We start from the raw sequence: 14,281 nt of genomic DNA on the forward strand, positions 1-14,281 counted from the left end.
AACCAGGATGAAATGAAGCAGATTCGAGGAGCAGGCGAGAGACGTGGTCGGCTGTAAGGACACCAGAGCACAGTCGGCAGTAGTAAACAGTTTTTATTAGCCTGGAGCTAAGAGGAGATGTTAACGGAGCAGAGTTCAGGTAAAGGCAAAGTCGAGGACAGGCGTGGGTCAGAACCAGGATGAAATGAAGCAGATTCGAGGAGCAGGCGAGAGACGTGGTCGAGAACAGACGTGGATCGGAACCAGGCTGAGACGAAGAAGATACGAGGAGCAGGCGAGCGACGTGGTCAAAGACAGGCATGGATCAGAACAAGGTAGGTTCGGGACATGGTCGTGGACAGGCGTGGGTCGTGGAGGCAGGCAGAGTTCCTGGTGAGGGTCAGGCGAGGTCGGTAGGCGATGATCAGGCAGGATGAAAAGGCTGGAAGATCTACTGGCAGGAGCTTTCAATAATCGGGCAAAGTCCTGGTGGTTGACTGTGGAATATATAGCTGGTGAGGCAGGTGTGTGGCATGAGCTTGATGAGGGGACCAGGTGTGATGCATGAAGGCTGATGAGGTGGATGATGGTTGCATGGAGGTCAGGACATGGCAGGATTATGACACTTCTGTGGTCGGGTCTGACCCAAGTTAGTAAATGTAAGTCCTCCATCAGATTTGTGCTTCTTCTAGTGTCATTTTAAAGGATTTGTATTTATTTATTTGACCATTACTAGATTAGCAGCAACAGAAATGCTGCTAAAAACACACAATTATGTGAAGCTGGAAAAATTACATTTATTTCTGTAATTTAACTAGACTGAGAGACCATTTAAAGCCTCAGGAACCTTTACAGGTGTTTCTATTTGCAATTATACATTTTAGCTGATTGGGGTCTTGTTAAATATCACACAGTTCCTGATTGTAGTTCCTCCTGTTACGAGCCCATTTATTTCAATTATTCAGTTTCATAAAATCATTTGGACATACATTTTATTATATACCAGCCATTAGTCATTTCTATTTCAGTCATTAGTCATTTATGGTAAATTAAGTTAGTTTAATTAAGACAGGGGTCGGCAACCTGTTCCCATCAAAGAGCCATTATTACCCGTTTCCCACAGTAAAGAAAACACTGGGAGCCACAGCAGCCGCGGCGTTGTGGACAGGGCTTACCCTCAGACAGCAGAGAGCTGCTTTAACCAATCACAACAGGTGACAGCAGCCAGTACCGGTCGCTCATGTACGTCAAAGTTATCTTTCATAAGACGATAATCAATAAAACAATTTATATAAAATGGATCCAGAAGTTGTAGCCCGTCTCTGCCTACAGTATTTTGATAGTTTTCACCCTGTTGATGGTTTTACTGAGCAGGTGCCACTTTTTTTTGTTTTTAAAACATGTTTAGACTGTTCAGAATACAAATCCAGGCTCTGTCACGTTTGATTGTTGTAATTAAACTTTGTAGGTGGGGAAGGTCAGAAAAGGATCCGATCATTTTGTTTTTCCCTCATTTACAGTGACGGAGATAACGTCGCAGTGCACCTGGCTCTGGTGTTAATCAAGTTAAATTATATCTCTTTGCAACAATTTTCACAAGAAAACTGAACAGTTAAAAGCAGGGCTTGTGTTGACCGGACAGTTCCCGTATTTGACCGTTTATTTTGACGGAGAAAGAATAGAAAGAATTACCCAGACGCATGCAGATGAACTGACACTTAATTCGTTTCGCATATCGCAGATGTAGCTAAATCACTCAAGAAAAGATTTCCTTCTGAACATCTGAGCTGGACACTGCTCAGCGCAGCTCACTGTCAGCGCGTACGTAAGGTGCACAGCGAGCTGAAGATGTGGAGAGGGGCTTGGAGCGCGTCGCAGAACCAGAGCGCTTGCGGGAAGATTCCTCCGACTGAAGCGAGTGTTTTCCAAACCCTGTCTCTCAGAGAGACTTGTCACTGGTGGCCATTGGATCTCAGCTTGTCAGGAATTTGGACTTTACTGACATTGTCATATCTCTGGCAGGATGAGTCAGGTGGGGCATAGCAACTCAACACCTCATAGTAGAAACTTCTTTTTTTTGTGATGCGCACAATATAAGTTTAACTGGAGGACCCACAGGGTCAAATTTGCCCACTGTTGATTGCTGCTACTCAAAATCAACGATTTAAAATTAATCAAATGTATCTTCTAAAACCCAGAGTGCCACTTGTCACCCTTGCATAGAGACACCTATAGTGGATGCATATTGGACTGACAGGAGCCACAGCGGCAGTGAGAAGAAGGCTGACCACATGCTATTTTGTTGAGCTGGAAACCTCCACAAACAAAATTTTTTCAGCAAACCAGCAGTTGGTAAAAATTTGTGTTAATCTACTGTACTTTATATTAACTTGCAGAATGCCTAGAAGTATGTTTTATATTGTTTTTGGAGAAATTAGCAGAGGTGGAAAGAGTGCTAAAATTTCCTACTTAAGTTTGAGTACCAATACTTTGATCATTTTTTACTCAAGTACAAGTAAAAGTACTTGCCTAAATTTTTACTCAAGTAAAAGTAAAAAGTATCATAAATAAAATGTACTCAAAGTAAAAGTTACTTAGTTACATTTTTGTCAGCGTAATGATGGCTACATCTAAGTAGTGCAAAATCACAACACCAGGTCACAATTCGCTCGTGTGCATGTGCACACGCACAAACATACACACACACACGCGTGTGCACACACACACACACACACACACAATTTGATGGAGCGATTTCTATCAAGTCAGTGAGAACAGGACGTGCACATTGATTGGACGAGGTTTTTCTAGGATTGTAGGTTTCAATAGTGATTAAAATTATTCTTTATTTTGAGAAAAAAGTAATTTTTAGATGCCATCAGCATGTGAGGTATCCCAATGTTTTCATGACAAAACTCGAAACTGTGCTCTAACCTGTCACATAACAAGCCAAATGAAATTCAAACAATTCAAATGGACCAAATGGCAGCTGCTAACGATGGCCCTGCCCTACTTTACCTCTACATTACAGTTCCTTTATCCATGTCCATCCTAGAGCTCCTCTCTGATTTTTAACATTAGCAGAGTTCATCCTTGGTAGTGGGTTCACTCAGTCATTTAACCCTTCACCACTGAAATCAGTTTGTTCATTCCAATCCTCCTAAATAATCCTCCAATCATCCAACTGGAATCCTTAAGGGTCCCGTAACGTCCATCCTGTCAGAATAGACCTTGGGAGCCCAGGTGTTACTAGAACTAATGGTGTCTCCTCACCAGTGTGAGCCTCCAAACTGTGAAGGTTGGTCTCCAAACATGAACTTTAAATTCATGCATTTATCTCCTCTTGTAACACTTTAAAATGTTTTAAAATGCTTGTATCATGATATGTTACACCTCCCAGACCAAAGATAAGGTAAAATATTATCATAGACACGATTGAGACGTCACTATTTATGAAATACAAGTTATTTTTGTTCACCATTACTTCAACCAAGAAATAAGATGGATGGATTTGATGAAACCACGCGGTCTCATGCAGTCCAATATGTGTAACACACACACACGCACACACACACACACACACTGCAGCATGTTAGAATCATTTGAATGACTAATTTAACTACATTGAACTGCTTTAGTAATAATTTAATCTCTTATTCTGGAGTAAAATAAAGAAACAAGCTAAATCATCACATATCTGTGGCATCAAGTAGCATTGTGAGTTCAAACACAGGGATGGAGCACAATGTTTACACCTGAACTGTATCAGGATGTTTTAACTCACAGAGGCCTGCAGGTATCCTGTTTTATGAGCAACGCGCTGATAATCTGCTTGTTATGAGCACTAAACGTTATTTTGCCGCTTCCGTGCGGAGCTGTAGGGAAACACATTTCAAACACGGAGTCCGGCTACCGAACCGAGCAGAATTCTGATGATGTAACACCGGTGTGTGAAGGTGCGGGTTCCAACCCATGAGAGGAGGGAGAGGAGGTAAACAGCCAGTGGATCACAGGGACTGAACTGATGTTTTTGAGCAAAACTGCGGTAAAAATGGCTGTTTGTCCTCGTTATCAAGTGTACGGAGAACATCAGGAGACACATGGGGAAAGACGCAGACGCAGACCATGACAGAAGGCATCTGAATCAATTCACTGTAAAACAAGTTTTGGAACAAATTGAAGCTGATGATAGTGACTTTGTCCCTGAATTGGACAGCGAAAGTGATTCTGATTAATTGTTTCAAACGTATGGAAATGATGGTGGTGAATCTTCTGCCCAAGTCTAGTCACTCATCCAGTGATGAAGATGTGCCATTTGCTGATGCTGCTAGAGTCCAGATGGAGCCAAATCGTGCTGCAAAAACGTACACATGGCACCCTTCACTAAAGGAGAAAGAACAAGTTCTTGGAATGTATCTCAGGATGGGATTAGTTCAAACGTGCGTTGATAAATTTGAAATCCAGTTCTAAATGTGCAAAAGATTAAGCAAAAATAAAAATACCACAGTGAAATGTAGTTATGTGTTTGATTTATTTTCCTCTATTTAAAATTGTTTACACTGACAGTATGTGTTATTGTAATTCTTTAAAATGATATGCATAAAGCCCGATGGGTAAAATTTGACTCTAATCCTAAATTAGGTAATAAAGGGTCAAATTTGAAAAAGTGGATAATTTGATGATCAGTGAATTTATAGAATGGGCTGCACAGTGGAGCAGTGGTTAGAGACGTTGCCTTGCAGCGAGAAGGTCCTGGGTTTGCTTCCCGGCCTGAGATCTTTCTGCATGGAGTTTGCATGTTCTCCCTGTGCATGCGTGGGTTCTCTCCGGGTTCTCCGGCTTCCTCCCACAGTCCAAAAACATGACTGTTAGGTTGATTGGTCTATCTAAAATTGCCCTTAGGTGTGAGTGTGTGTGTGTGTGCGTGAGTGTTTGTCGTGTGTGTCTCTGTGTTTATTTATTTATTTATTTTTATTTATTTATTGAGAACCTCATTAGCTCCATCCATAGTGTGGAGCTATTCTTCCTGAGGTCTCTTCCAATTTCATTACAATTATTTTGTTGCCCTGCGATGGACTGGCTCTCTGTCCAGGGTGTACCCCGCCTACTTGCCCGTTGACTGCTGGCGATAGGCACCAGCCCCCACCCCCCACCCGTGACCTTACGTGGACAAGGTGGGTTCAGAAAATGGATGAATTGATGGATGGATGGATGAAGTTATAAGAGTCAGTTAATGCATGGATCATAATTGTCAAAAGAAGACTATGGTTCTTGGGTTCTCCAGTATTGATAGCTATTTTATGCAATTCATTTCATATTGATTGGGGGGGTTAAGCACATTGCACCCAGGGGTCCTTGCAATGATAATCCGGCCCTGAGCTGGGTCATGAGCTGACACTAAAAAGAAGTGTTACCAGCAGTGCTTTATTTTATCTTAAGCTTTCTTTTGATTAGCGGTCTGCTTTTTGGGAGGTGCACTCATGACGTAGCGTGTCCTGCTGTAGCGAGACGTCGTACAGTCTGACTCACAGAAATCTTGCGCTGTACAGTGTGACACCTTTCTGGAGTTCTCACAGTGTGACATGAACAATCCTGTGTGATGGCCAAAAATCGCACAGTCATTTAAGTGTGCTAAGTTTATATAAGTGCAGAGAGCCTATGCAGATCAGCTAGCAGGGGTCTTTACCAACTTCTTTAACATGTTACTCAGTGCAAGATCCCATCTCCCCTAAACACTTCACAATTATCCATGTTCCTCGGTACCAGTACTAAGGGCCTAACTAAATACTGACCAGTCTCATTCCCACTAAAAAGTGCTTTTAGAAGTTTGTAATCACATCACCTTTACCCTTCCACTCATATTTGCTGCTCAACAATTCACCTACAGAGCCAACAGGCCCACAGAAAAGAACTTTTGGCACCCACACAGGATCCCTCAGGATGCCCTCCACCTGTGTGTGTATGTGTTGTTAGTACACACTGACCTTTGCTCTGTGGTGGATTTTGACTCCGGTCTCGTAGGATATTAATCTCATAGATTGCTCCGTAAGGGTTAAAGAGCTCTTGAAGTTGATCCTCAGCCCAAGACCGTGGAATCTGTCCCACAAACATCTTGATGGCATCAATGTCCGGCTGGTCAGGATGGTCCAGAGATCCATGAATCTTCTTTCCACTATAAAGATAAACACACTGTTACTACAGAAAATAAAACAAGACCAAGGACAGTTAGATTCTCCAAGTATTTTAAATGTTATATTCTAAAACATTTCCATTTTTTTACAACAGTTGTTACAGTTGTAACTAAGCCATTTTTATTCAATTTGAAAGTCTCTATCTCCGGAGGAATTTAAAAATTCAGTTTTCTAAAAAGGATTGATTGATGATTGATTGATTAATTGATTGATTGATTGATTGATTGATTGATTGATTGATTGATTGACATTGACTCATTGATCCACACCACCAGGATCTACAGCACTGGTATCGTAATGTCATTCAGACTTGAGAAGTATGGTCGAATGGTGACAAAGAAAGGGAAGGTAGTCCACACAGGAGGGGTCTCATTCCCAGAAAAAACAATAACATATAATGAAGACAGCTTCAACTAGCTTGGTATCCCACAAGCAAATAGCAACCTGAATGTCTCAGACAATAGTACACAGAGGAGGAGGTGCTGAAAATAGCATTGTAGGAAGACAAATCCCTACATGGGATGTACCACCAACAGATAACTGAAGTGGCTCATATCAAGAAATCCTACCAATGGCTGCACAGGAACAGGCCCTGAACACCAGAGCAACAGAGGCCAAGATCTACCACACCAGACAAGACCCATTGGGAGCCTAAGTCACACCCATCTACTTCTGGGCCATGGGTCCCCGGAAGAACGAAAAAGGGAATGTAAGTTAATGGGGCTAAAAACGCTATTTTCTAATTCCACTTGTTATGTGCCATGGGTTTCACATATGATATCCGTGAATTTAAAGACACATTGTGATACCAAGAAAGCACTTTTTTTTTTCAAACAGAGGGAAACATTATTTTAAGTTTTGTGTGAAAATAAGTCCAGGACTAAAAATGCACGGATCCTGTAGTTCCACCCGGAGCCGTTTCTCAGGAACTCCCGGCTCTCCAGAAATTCCGGCTTGCCTCCTCACCGCCTGTTGTCACTTTTGAGGGTGAGTCCTCTGAATGCCAGAGTTTTTTGCTTCAGTGTAATTTAGCGTTGGATGCTCCACCGGACTCTTTTAGTTCAGACACTGCTCGGATTTCGTATGTTATTGGGTTGCTCCGCGGACGAGCTCTCAGGTGGGCTGAGGCTAGGAGCAATGAGGAAGCTTTTTTAACCGGCCCTTTTTCTGAGTTTGTGAAGGAATTTAAATTGACGTTCAGATGTGAGGAATCACCGGGTGACGTGGCACGCAAATTGCTGCACTTGGTTCAAGGACGGAGATCGGTAGCGGATTTCGCCATTGACTTTCGGACCATCGCTACTTCCACGAACTGGAATGAAGAGGCGCAAAAGGGGGTCTTCACCAAAGCCTTATCTGAGAGGATTAAGGACCAACTAGCGTTTTGTGCCAAGCCCGCCACACTTAATGAGTTGATCAAATTGGCGATCTGCATCGACAAAAGGCACCGGGAGAGACATACAGGTACACATTCCTCACACTCTAACCTGTCCCCTCAGCACCCGTCGCTACCTAAGAGCCAAGGCCCAATGGTGGAACTCATGGAACTAGGTCGGACACATCTGGACCCAGAGGAGAAGCAGCTACGCCGCAGGTCAGGTCTTTGTTTATATTGTGGCCTCGCAGGTCATTATGTCTCCAAGTGCCCTTCGTTAAAAAGACAAGGCCCGTCATTAGAAACGAGAGTAATGATGGGCAGTGTAACCAGTGAAACCTCTCGTAGCATCATTCCCTGTACCTTAGTTTCCAGGTTTCACGCACTCGACTGCCATGCTTTGTTAGATTCTGGCTGTGAGCAGTCCCTTATGGATACAGAGCTGGTTAAACAGCCGGGGCTTTCCACCGTTCCCTTGTCTTCTCCTCTAGCTGTCTCTTCGCTAGATGGAAATTCACTCACTACCATAACACATCGCACCACCCCCCTCACTCTCAGAATATCCGGTAATCACTCTGGGGAACTCTCGTTTGTTGTTTTTCCATCCCGAAATGCCCCTATAGACCTTGGGCATTCCTGGCTCTCTGTTCACAACCCCCACATCAACTGGTAGTCTAACCGCATAGAGACCTGGAGCCCCCATTGTTCCGCATCGTGCCTCAGTTCCGCACTTCCTTTCCCCAGTGGTGACCGCTCCCCTCTTTCTGAGCCCCCAGACCTCTCTGGAGTCCCTGAGTGTTATCATGACCTTAAGAATGTTTTCAGTAAGGATCATGCAGCCTCCCTTCCGCCTCACCGACCGTTTGACTGCAGCATAGATTTACTCCCTGGAGCACCTCTCCCTACTAGTCACCTTTACAGCCTCTCCAAACCTGAGAGGGAGAGCATGCAGAAATATATTACTGAGAGCTTGGCTGCTGGATTGATTCGACCCTCGACCTCTCCTTTGGGTGCGGGGTTCTTCTTTGTCCCCAAGAAGGATGGTACCTTGCGACCCTGTATTGACTACCGCGGTCTCAATAACATCTCTGTCAAAAATAAGTATGCTCTGCCTCTCCTCTCATCCACTTTTGAACCCGTACAGGGAGCTACAATCTTCACTAAGCTGGATCTAAGAAACGCTTACCACCTGGTCAGGATAAAAGAGGGTGACGAGTGGAAGACCGCCTTTAAGACCCCCTTGGCCATTACGAGTATTTAGTAATGCAGTTTGGTCTAACTAACGCTCGTGCTGTGTTCCAGACTCTAATCAATTCAGTGCTGGGGGATTTCATTAACCGCTTTGTTTCTGTCTACTTAGATGACCTCCTGATTTTTTCTAAGGACTCTGTGGAACACGAGGAGCATGTGAGGGCAGTACTTCAGCGCCTTCTCCAGAACAGGTTATTTGTCAAAGCAGAGAAGTGCGAGTTTCATGTGCCACCAGTCAAGTTTTTGGGTTTCATCCTGGAGAGCGGGCGGTTAAAAGCGGATCCTGAGAAGACCCAGGCCATTCTGGACTGGGCCACTCCCACCTCCAGAAAACAGTTGCAATGTTTTCTGGGCTTCGCGAACTTTTATCGACGTTTTATCCGAGGCTACAGTCAGGTAGCGGCCCCTCTCACCAGCTTAACTTCCATTTCCAGACCCTTTGTTTGGACTCACCAGGCCCAGGCTGCCTTTGACCAGCTCAAACACCGGTTCACCCAGGCCCCTGTCCTGACCCGACCGGACGACACCCGGCAGTTCACCTTGGAGGTCGACGCCTCAGACGCCGGAGTTGGAGCTGTGCTGTCCCAGGTAAATCCCAACGATAATGCTCTCCACCCCTGTGCTTTCTTTTCCCAACGTTTGTCCCCTGCAGAAAGGAACTACGATGTCGGAGACCGGGAACTCCTCGCTGTTAAGCTCGCTTTGGAGGAGTGGAGGCATTGGCCGGTGGTTATCTGGACGGACCACAAGAATTTGGCTTTATCAAGGATGGCAAGAGACTCAACCCCCGACAGAATTGTTGGTCCCTATTCTTTTCTCATTTTAACTTTATTATTTCCTACAGACCAGGTTCTAAAAACGTCAAACCCGACGCCCTCTCCCGGCAGTTTTCCCCTGACAATGATCTGGAGCCAGCCACCATCATCCCTCCCTCCTGCGTCGTGGGACCCCTAACCTGGGACATCCGAACCAAGGTTCTCCAAGCCCTTAAGACCAACCCAGGCCCAGGTATCACACCTCGTGACCTACTTTTTGTTCCCAGCCAAGTCAGAGGTCCCGTCATCCACTGGGCTCACACTGGGCGTTTTTCTATGCACCCCGGGGTGGGACGTACTGTGGCCCTCATTCGGCGCACGTTCTGGTGGCCATCCCTTTACAGGGACGTCAAGGACTATATAGCTGCCTGCCATGACTGTGCCAGAGGTAAGGGCACCAACCAGCCACCTGCCGGTCTTCTCCAACCTCTTCCCATCCCCTCACGACCTTGGTCCCATATTGCCCTGGATTTTGTTACTGGTCTTCCCCCTTCTCATGGTTTTTCTGTAATTCTGTCTATTGTAGATGGTTTTTCCAAAGCCTGCCACCTTGTTCCCCTGAAGTCACTCCCTTCCTCCTCGGTTACTGCCCAACTGTTGATTAAACATGTGTTCTGCCTTCACGGCATCCCTCAGGACATCCTATCGGACCGGGGTCCCCAGTTCATCTCACAGTTGTGGAAGGAGTTTGCCGCCGACCTGGGGGCCAAGGTCTCGCTCACGTCGGGTTTCCACCCCCAGTCTAATGGGCAATGTGAGTGGCTAAACCAGGAGCTGGAAGCCACCCTGCGTTGTGTTTGTGCCACTAACCCTTCTAGCTGGAGCGCTCAGCTTCCCTGGGTGGAATACGCGCACAACAGTCAAGTCTCCTCATCCTCCGGCAGATCCCCCTTTGAGACGTCACTGGGTTTCCAACCTCCCCTGTTTCCCTCGGACCAAGTAAGTGCCACCTCTTCGGTTCCACATTTTCTCCGTGGGGCCCGGCGTATGTGGACACAGACCGTCGCGGGACGTACGGCCGAGCGCAACAAGAGAGTTGCTGACCGGCACTGACGTCCTGCTCCTCAGTACGTTCCTGGACAACGGGTGTGGCTGTCCACCAGTGACATACGCCTGAGAGCCTCCAATCGGAAGCTCTCTCCTCGTTTCATTGGTCCCTACACCATTGCTGCAGTCCCTAGCCCCTCCACTGTCCGTTTAACCCTTCCTTCCTCCCTTAGGGTCCACCCTGTGTTTCATGTGTCCCTCGTCAAGCCTGTTTTGTCTAGTCCCCTGTGTCCCTCTGCTGTTCCTCCTCCTCCTCCTCGTTCCTTTGAAGGTGGCATGGTTTATCCGGTCCGGCGGCTCCTCGACGTTCGTCCCCGGGGATGGGGACGGCAATACCTCGTTGACTGGGAGGGTTTTGGTCCCGAGGACAGGTCATGGGTCCCTGGGTCTTTCATTACGGACCCTTCTCTCATCGCAGATTTTGAGGCCTCCAGGGCCTCGTCTTCTTCCTCCTCCTCTGCCTCCTCCTCCTCTGCTAGGACGCCAAGGGGCGTCCGTTGAGGGGTGGGGGTGGGGGGTACTGTCAGGATCTGGGGTGAGTCTGCACATTCATCTAATCACCTTAAGTCGTTGCAGGTGGGCGGCTCCGGAGAGCAGCCAGCTGTGGTGATTTCCCTCATCTACTACCTGGGTTTATAAGGAGCTGGAGATCACTTCACCTCACCGGAAGATTACTCACTTTGGGTAGCTCTTGCCACTATAGTAAAACTACAGCTTTAGTCGTGCCTTATATTTATCCGTCGTTGTTGTTTTTGATGACCTCTGCCTTCCCTTCACCAGGAATTCTCACCACGAACCTACTCTACAATAACCTGGTTTTCATCTCCAAGCCTGATCTCCCTCCTCACCCGAACCGACCCGCTCTCCCACCGCTCACCTCCTTTGGATTTTGGATTCTCGCTGACGTTGCTCACCCCAGTCCTGGCTACCCTCCCAAGCTCTGAATTTCAGTCCCCACAGTAAGATCCACTACAAACTGAGTCCTGCAAATTCTATTCCCCGCTGCCAAACCCTGACAGTGTTTGTCTCAACAGAACTAGCCCCGAAGCTGTGCTCAACATCACCGCCACGTCTGGCGGTGCACCTTTAGTTCTCCTTGAAAATAAAACATTTATTTTTTCCTACCTATGTCTTCTAGTGTAAATTCTGCATGTCTTGGGTCAGGAAACTTCCCTCAGTCATGACACTCTTGGTTTTTACATTCTAGGATTTTTGGATTTTCGGTTTTGGCTTCCTGCCTTATGGATTTACTTTTGGACAATCGCTCCTATAATAAAGGATTTTACGTTTATTCCAACTCCTGCCTCGTGTCTCTGGTTCTGCATATTGGGTCCTAACCTCCCTCCCACTCACAGCGTGACATCCGCAAGAGTGTGTTTGTCTTAGTTCATTTTCATCTCTCTAGTCTGTTAAGACACATGCAGTGCTTAATTTGAGGCGAATCTTGCTGGAACAAGATCCGGGAACTGTCTTGTTCATTCCGGCAACTGTTTGCTAGGTTCCGGTAACTCACACGAGCACCTTGTGTTATACGCAGGGTCCAAATTACAGGTGGGCTAAGGGAAGCCAGGCTCACCCCAAAGGGTGGCAGGCTCCCCTGGACGCCCTCAACACACCCAGGGGAGCCTGAAAAAGTTCCTGGTTCTACTTATATTACATTATCTATGTGGACTCTCCGGGGATTACTTTGAGCTGAGAGGCGCAGACCTCTGATCGTTGACACACTCCACACAGATGCATCCTGAGCACGGCCACAGTAACATTATCAAAGTGTCACCACCTCAAAAACAAACTTAACACGGGATTGTTAATGTCAGCTCATATCCTTTTGCGGAGCGGAGCGGAGCGCATCACCTCTTTCATCCTCCGGTGACTTCACTTCCCTGTTGTGGCCGGCGTGGTCTAGTCTCCAGATTTGTTTTACATATGTAACAATTTTCAACCATCATTTTAAATCTACTCTTAATAAATTTGTTGGAAGGATAAATATTCAATTCAATTCAATTCAATTCAAAAATACTTATTTAATCCCAGAGGGAAATTGATTGCTGTTGTAGCTCAGAATAATAATAATAATCAAGTCATGAAAGAATTATTGTATAATACAATGGCTGTTGGCAGGAAGGATCTCCAGTAGCGGTCAGTGTTGCAGCGAAACTGAAGAAGCCTCTGACTGAAGACACTCTTCCGTTGTTGGACAGTCTTGTGAAGAGAATGCTCAGGGTTGTCCATAATTTTCTTGATTCTCTGGAGAATCCTTCTTTGCATTATCTCCTCCAGTGGTTCCACAGTCGTCCCCAGAACAGAACCAGCCTTTTTTATTAGGCTGTTGAGCCTTTTCAGGTCCCTGCTTCTGACGCTGCTACTCCAACAGACGATGGCAAAGAGATTAAACTCTCAACAACAAACTTGTAGAAGATCTGCAGCATCTTGCTACAGACATTGAAGGACCTAAGCGTCCTCAAGAAGTGCAGTCTGCTGTGTCCCTTCTTGTAAACAGCTTGGCTGTTCTTTCTCCAGTCCAGCCTGTTGTCCAGGTGAACTCCAAGGTACTTGTATTCCTCAACCACCTCCACTTCTTCTCCCATGAGGGAAACAGTGTTTGACTCCACCCTGTTTCTTCTGAAGTCTAAAATCATCTCCTTTGTTTTCACGTTCAAGGTTAGATGATTGTTTCCACACCATGCCACAAAGTGCTCCACCAGCTCTCTGTCCTCAGCTTCCTGTCCATCTCTGATACACCCAATGACTGAGGAGTCATCTGAGTATTTCTGTAGATGACAGGTCTCTGATTTGTACTGGAAGTCCGAGGTGTACAGGGTGAAAAAGAATGGTGAGAGTACAGTCCCCTGTGGCGCTCCAATGTTACTGATCGCCTGGTTTGATGTGCAGTTCTTCGGCCTCACAAACTGTGGTCTGCTTGTCAGGTAGTCTTTAATCCAGGCGATAGTTGAGGTCCCCACCTGTGTCTTCTGGAGTTTCTGGCAAAGTACATCAGGCTGGATTGTGTTAAATGCAATGGAGAAATCAAAGAACATGACCCTGACAGTGCGGCCTGCTTTGTCCAGAGGTCAGTGGGTTGGTTGAGGCAGCTGGATGATGGCATCTTCAACTCCAACTCCGTGGCAATAAGCAAACTGCAGTGGGTCCTGATATGTTCTAGTTTGCTTAATCAGGTGGACCAACAGGAGTCTCTCCAGGACCTTCATGATATGGGATGTCAGGGCAACCGGTCTGTAGTCGTCATTGATTGATGAGCGAGTTTTCTTTGGAACTGGAACAAGGCAGGATGTCTTCCACAGGACTGCAACCTTCTCCTGGGCCAGGCTGAGGTTGAAGAGGTGCTGCAGAATCCCACAGAGCTGCTCTGCACAGGCCTTCAGTACCCTGGGGCAGACACCATCTGGACCTGCAGCCTTGTTCCTGTTCAGTCTCTCCAGCTGTCTCTTCACCTGACTTCTAGAGACAGATAGGTGGGAGGGGGAGGTAAATGGGGCAGCAGTATCTCCTGACTTGGTTGAAGACAGATTTGTAGAACCAGAAGAGTCCATGACTGCGTTATAGGACAAAAGAGCTGGCGTGTAGCAGGAAAATGTTGGATCAGAGGAGAATGGGGTGTCTGA

The 14,281-nt window shown here is 46.3% G+C and overlaps 1 protein-coding gene and 1 long non-coding RNA gene across 2 annotated transcripts in view; one reads left to right on the forward strand and one right to left on the reverse strand.

Moving 5' to 3' along the window:
* LOC107374193 (CUGBP Elav-like family member 1) overlaps positions 1 to 14,281 on the reverse strand; it is a 126,310-nt gene that overhangs the window by 97,919 nt on the left and 14,110 nt on the right. The window contains exon 2 of the mRNA XM_054735788.2: positions 5,964 to 6,151. Coding sequence (XP_054591763.2) covers positions 5,964 to 6,151 — 188 coding nt within the window. The remainder of the gene's footprint in view (positions 1 to 5,963; positions 6,152 to 14,281) is intronic.
* The window catches only part of LOC139071739 (uncharacterized), a 111,717-nt gene that overhangs the window by 40,862 nt on the left and 56,574 nt on the right, over positions 1 to 14,281 (forward strand). The window lies entirely within an intron of this gene.

Source organism: Nothobranchius furzeri, chromosome 9 (genome assembly GCF_043380555.1).
Source record: "Nothobranchius furzeri strain GRZ-AD chromosome 9, NfurGRZ-RIMD1, whole genome shotgun sequence".
Lineage (NCBI taxonomy): Eukaryota > Metazoa > Chordata > Actinopteri > Cyprinodontiformes > Nothobranchiidae > Nothobranchius > Nothobranchius furzeri.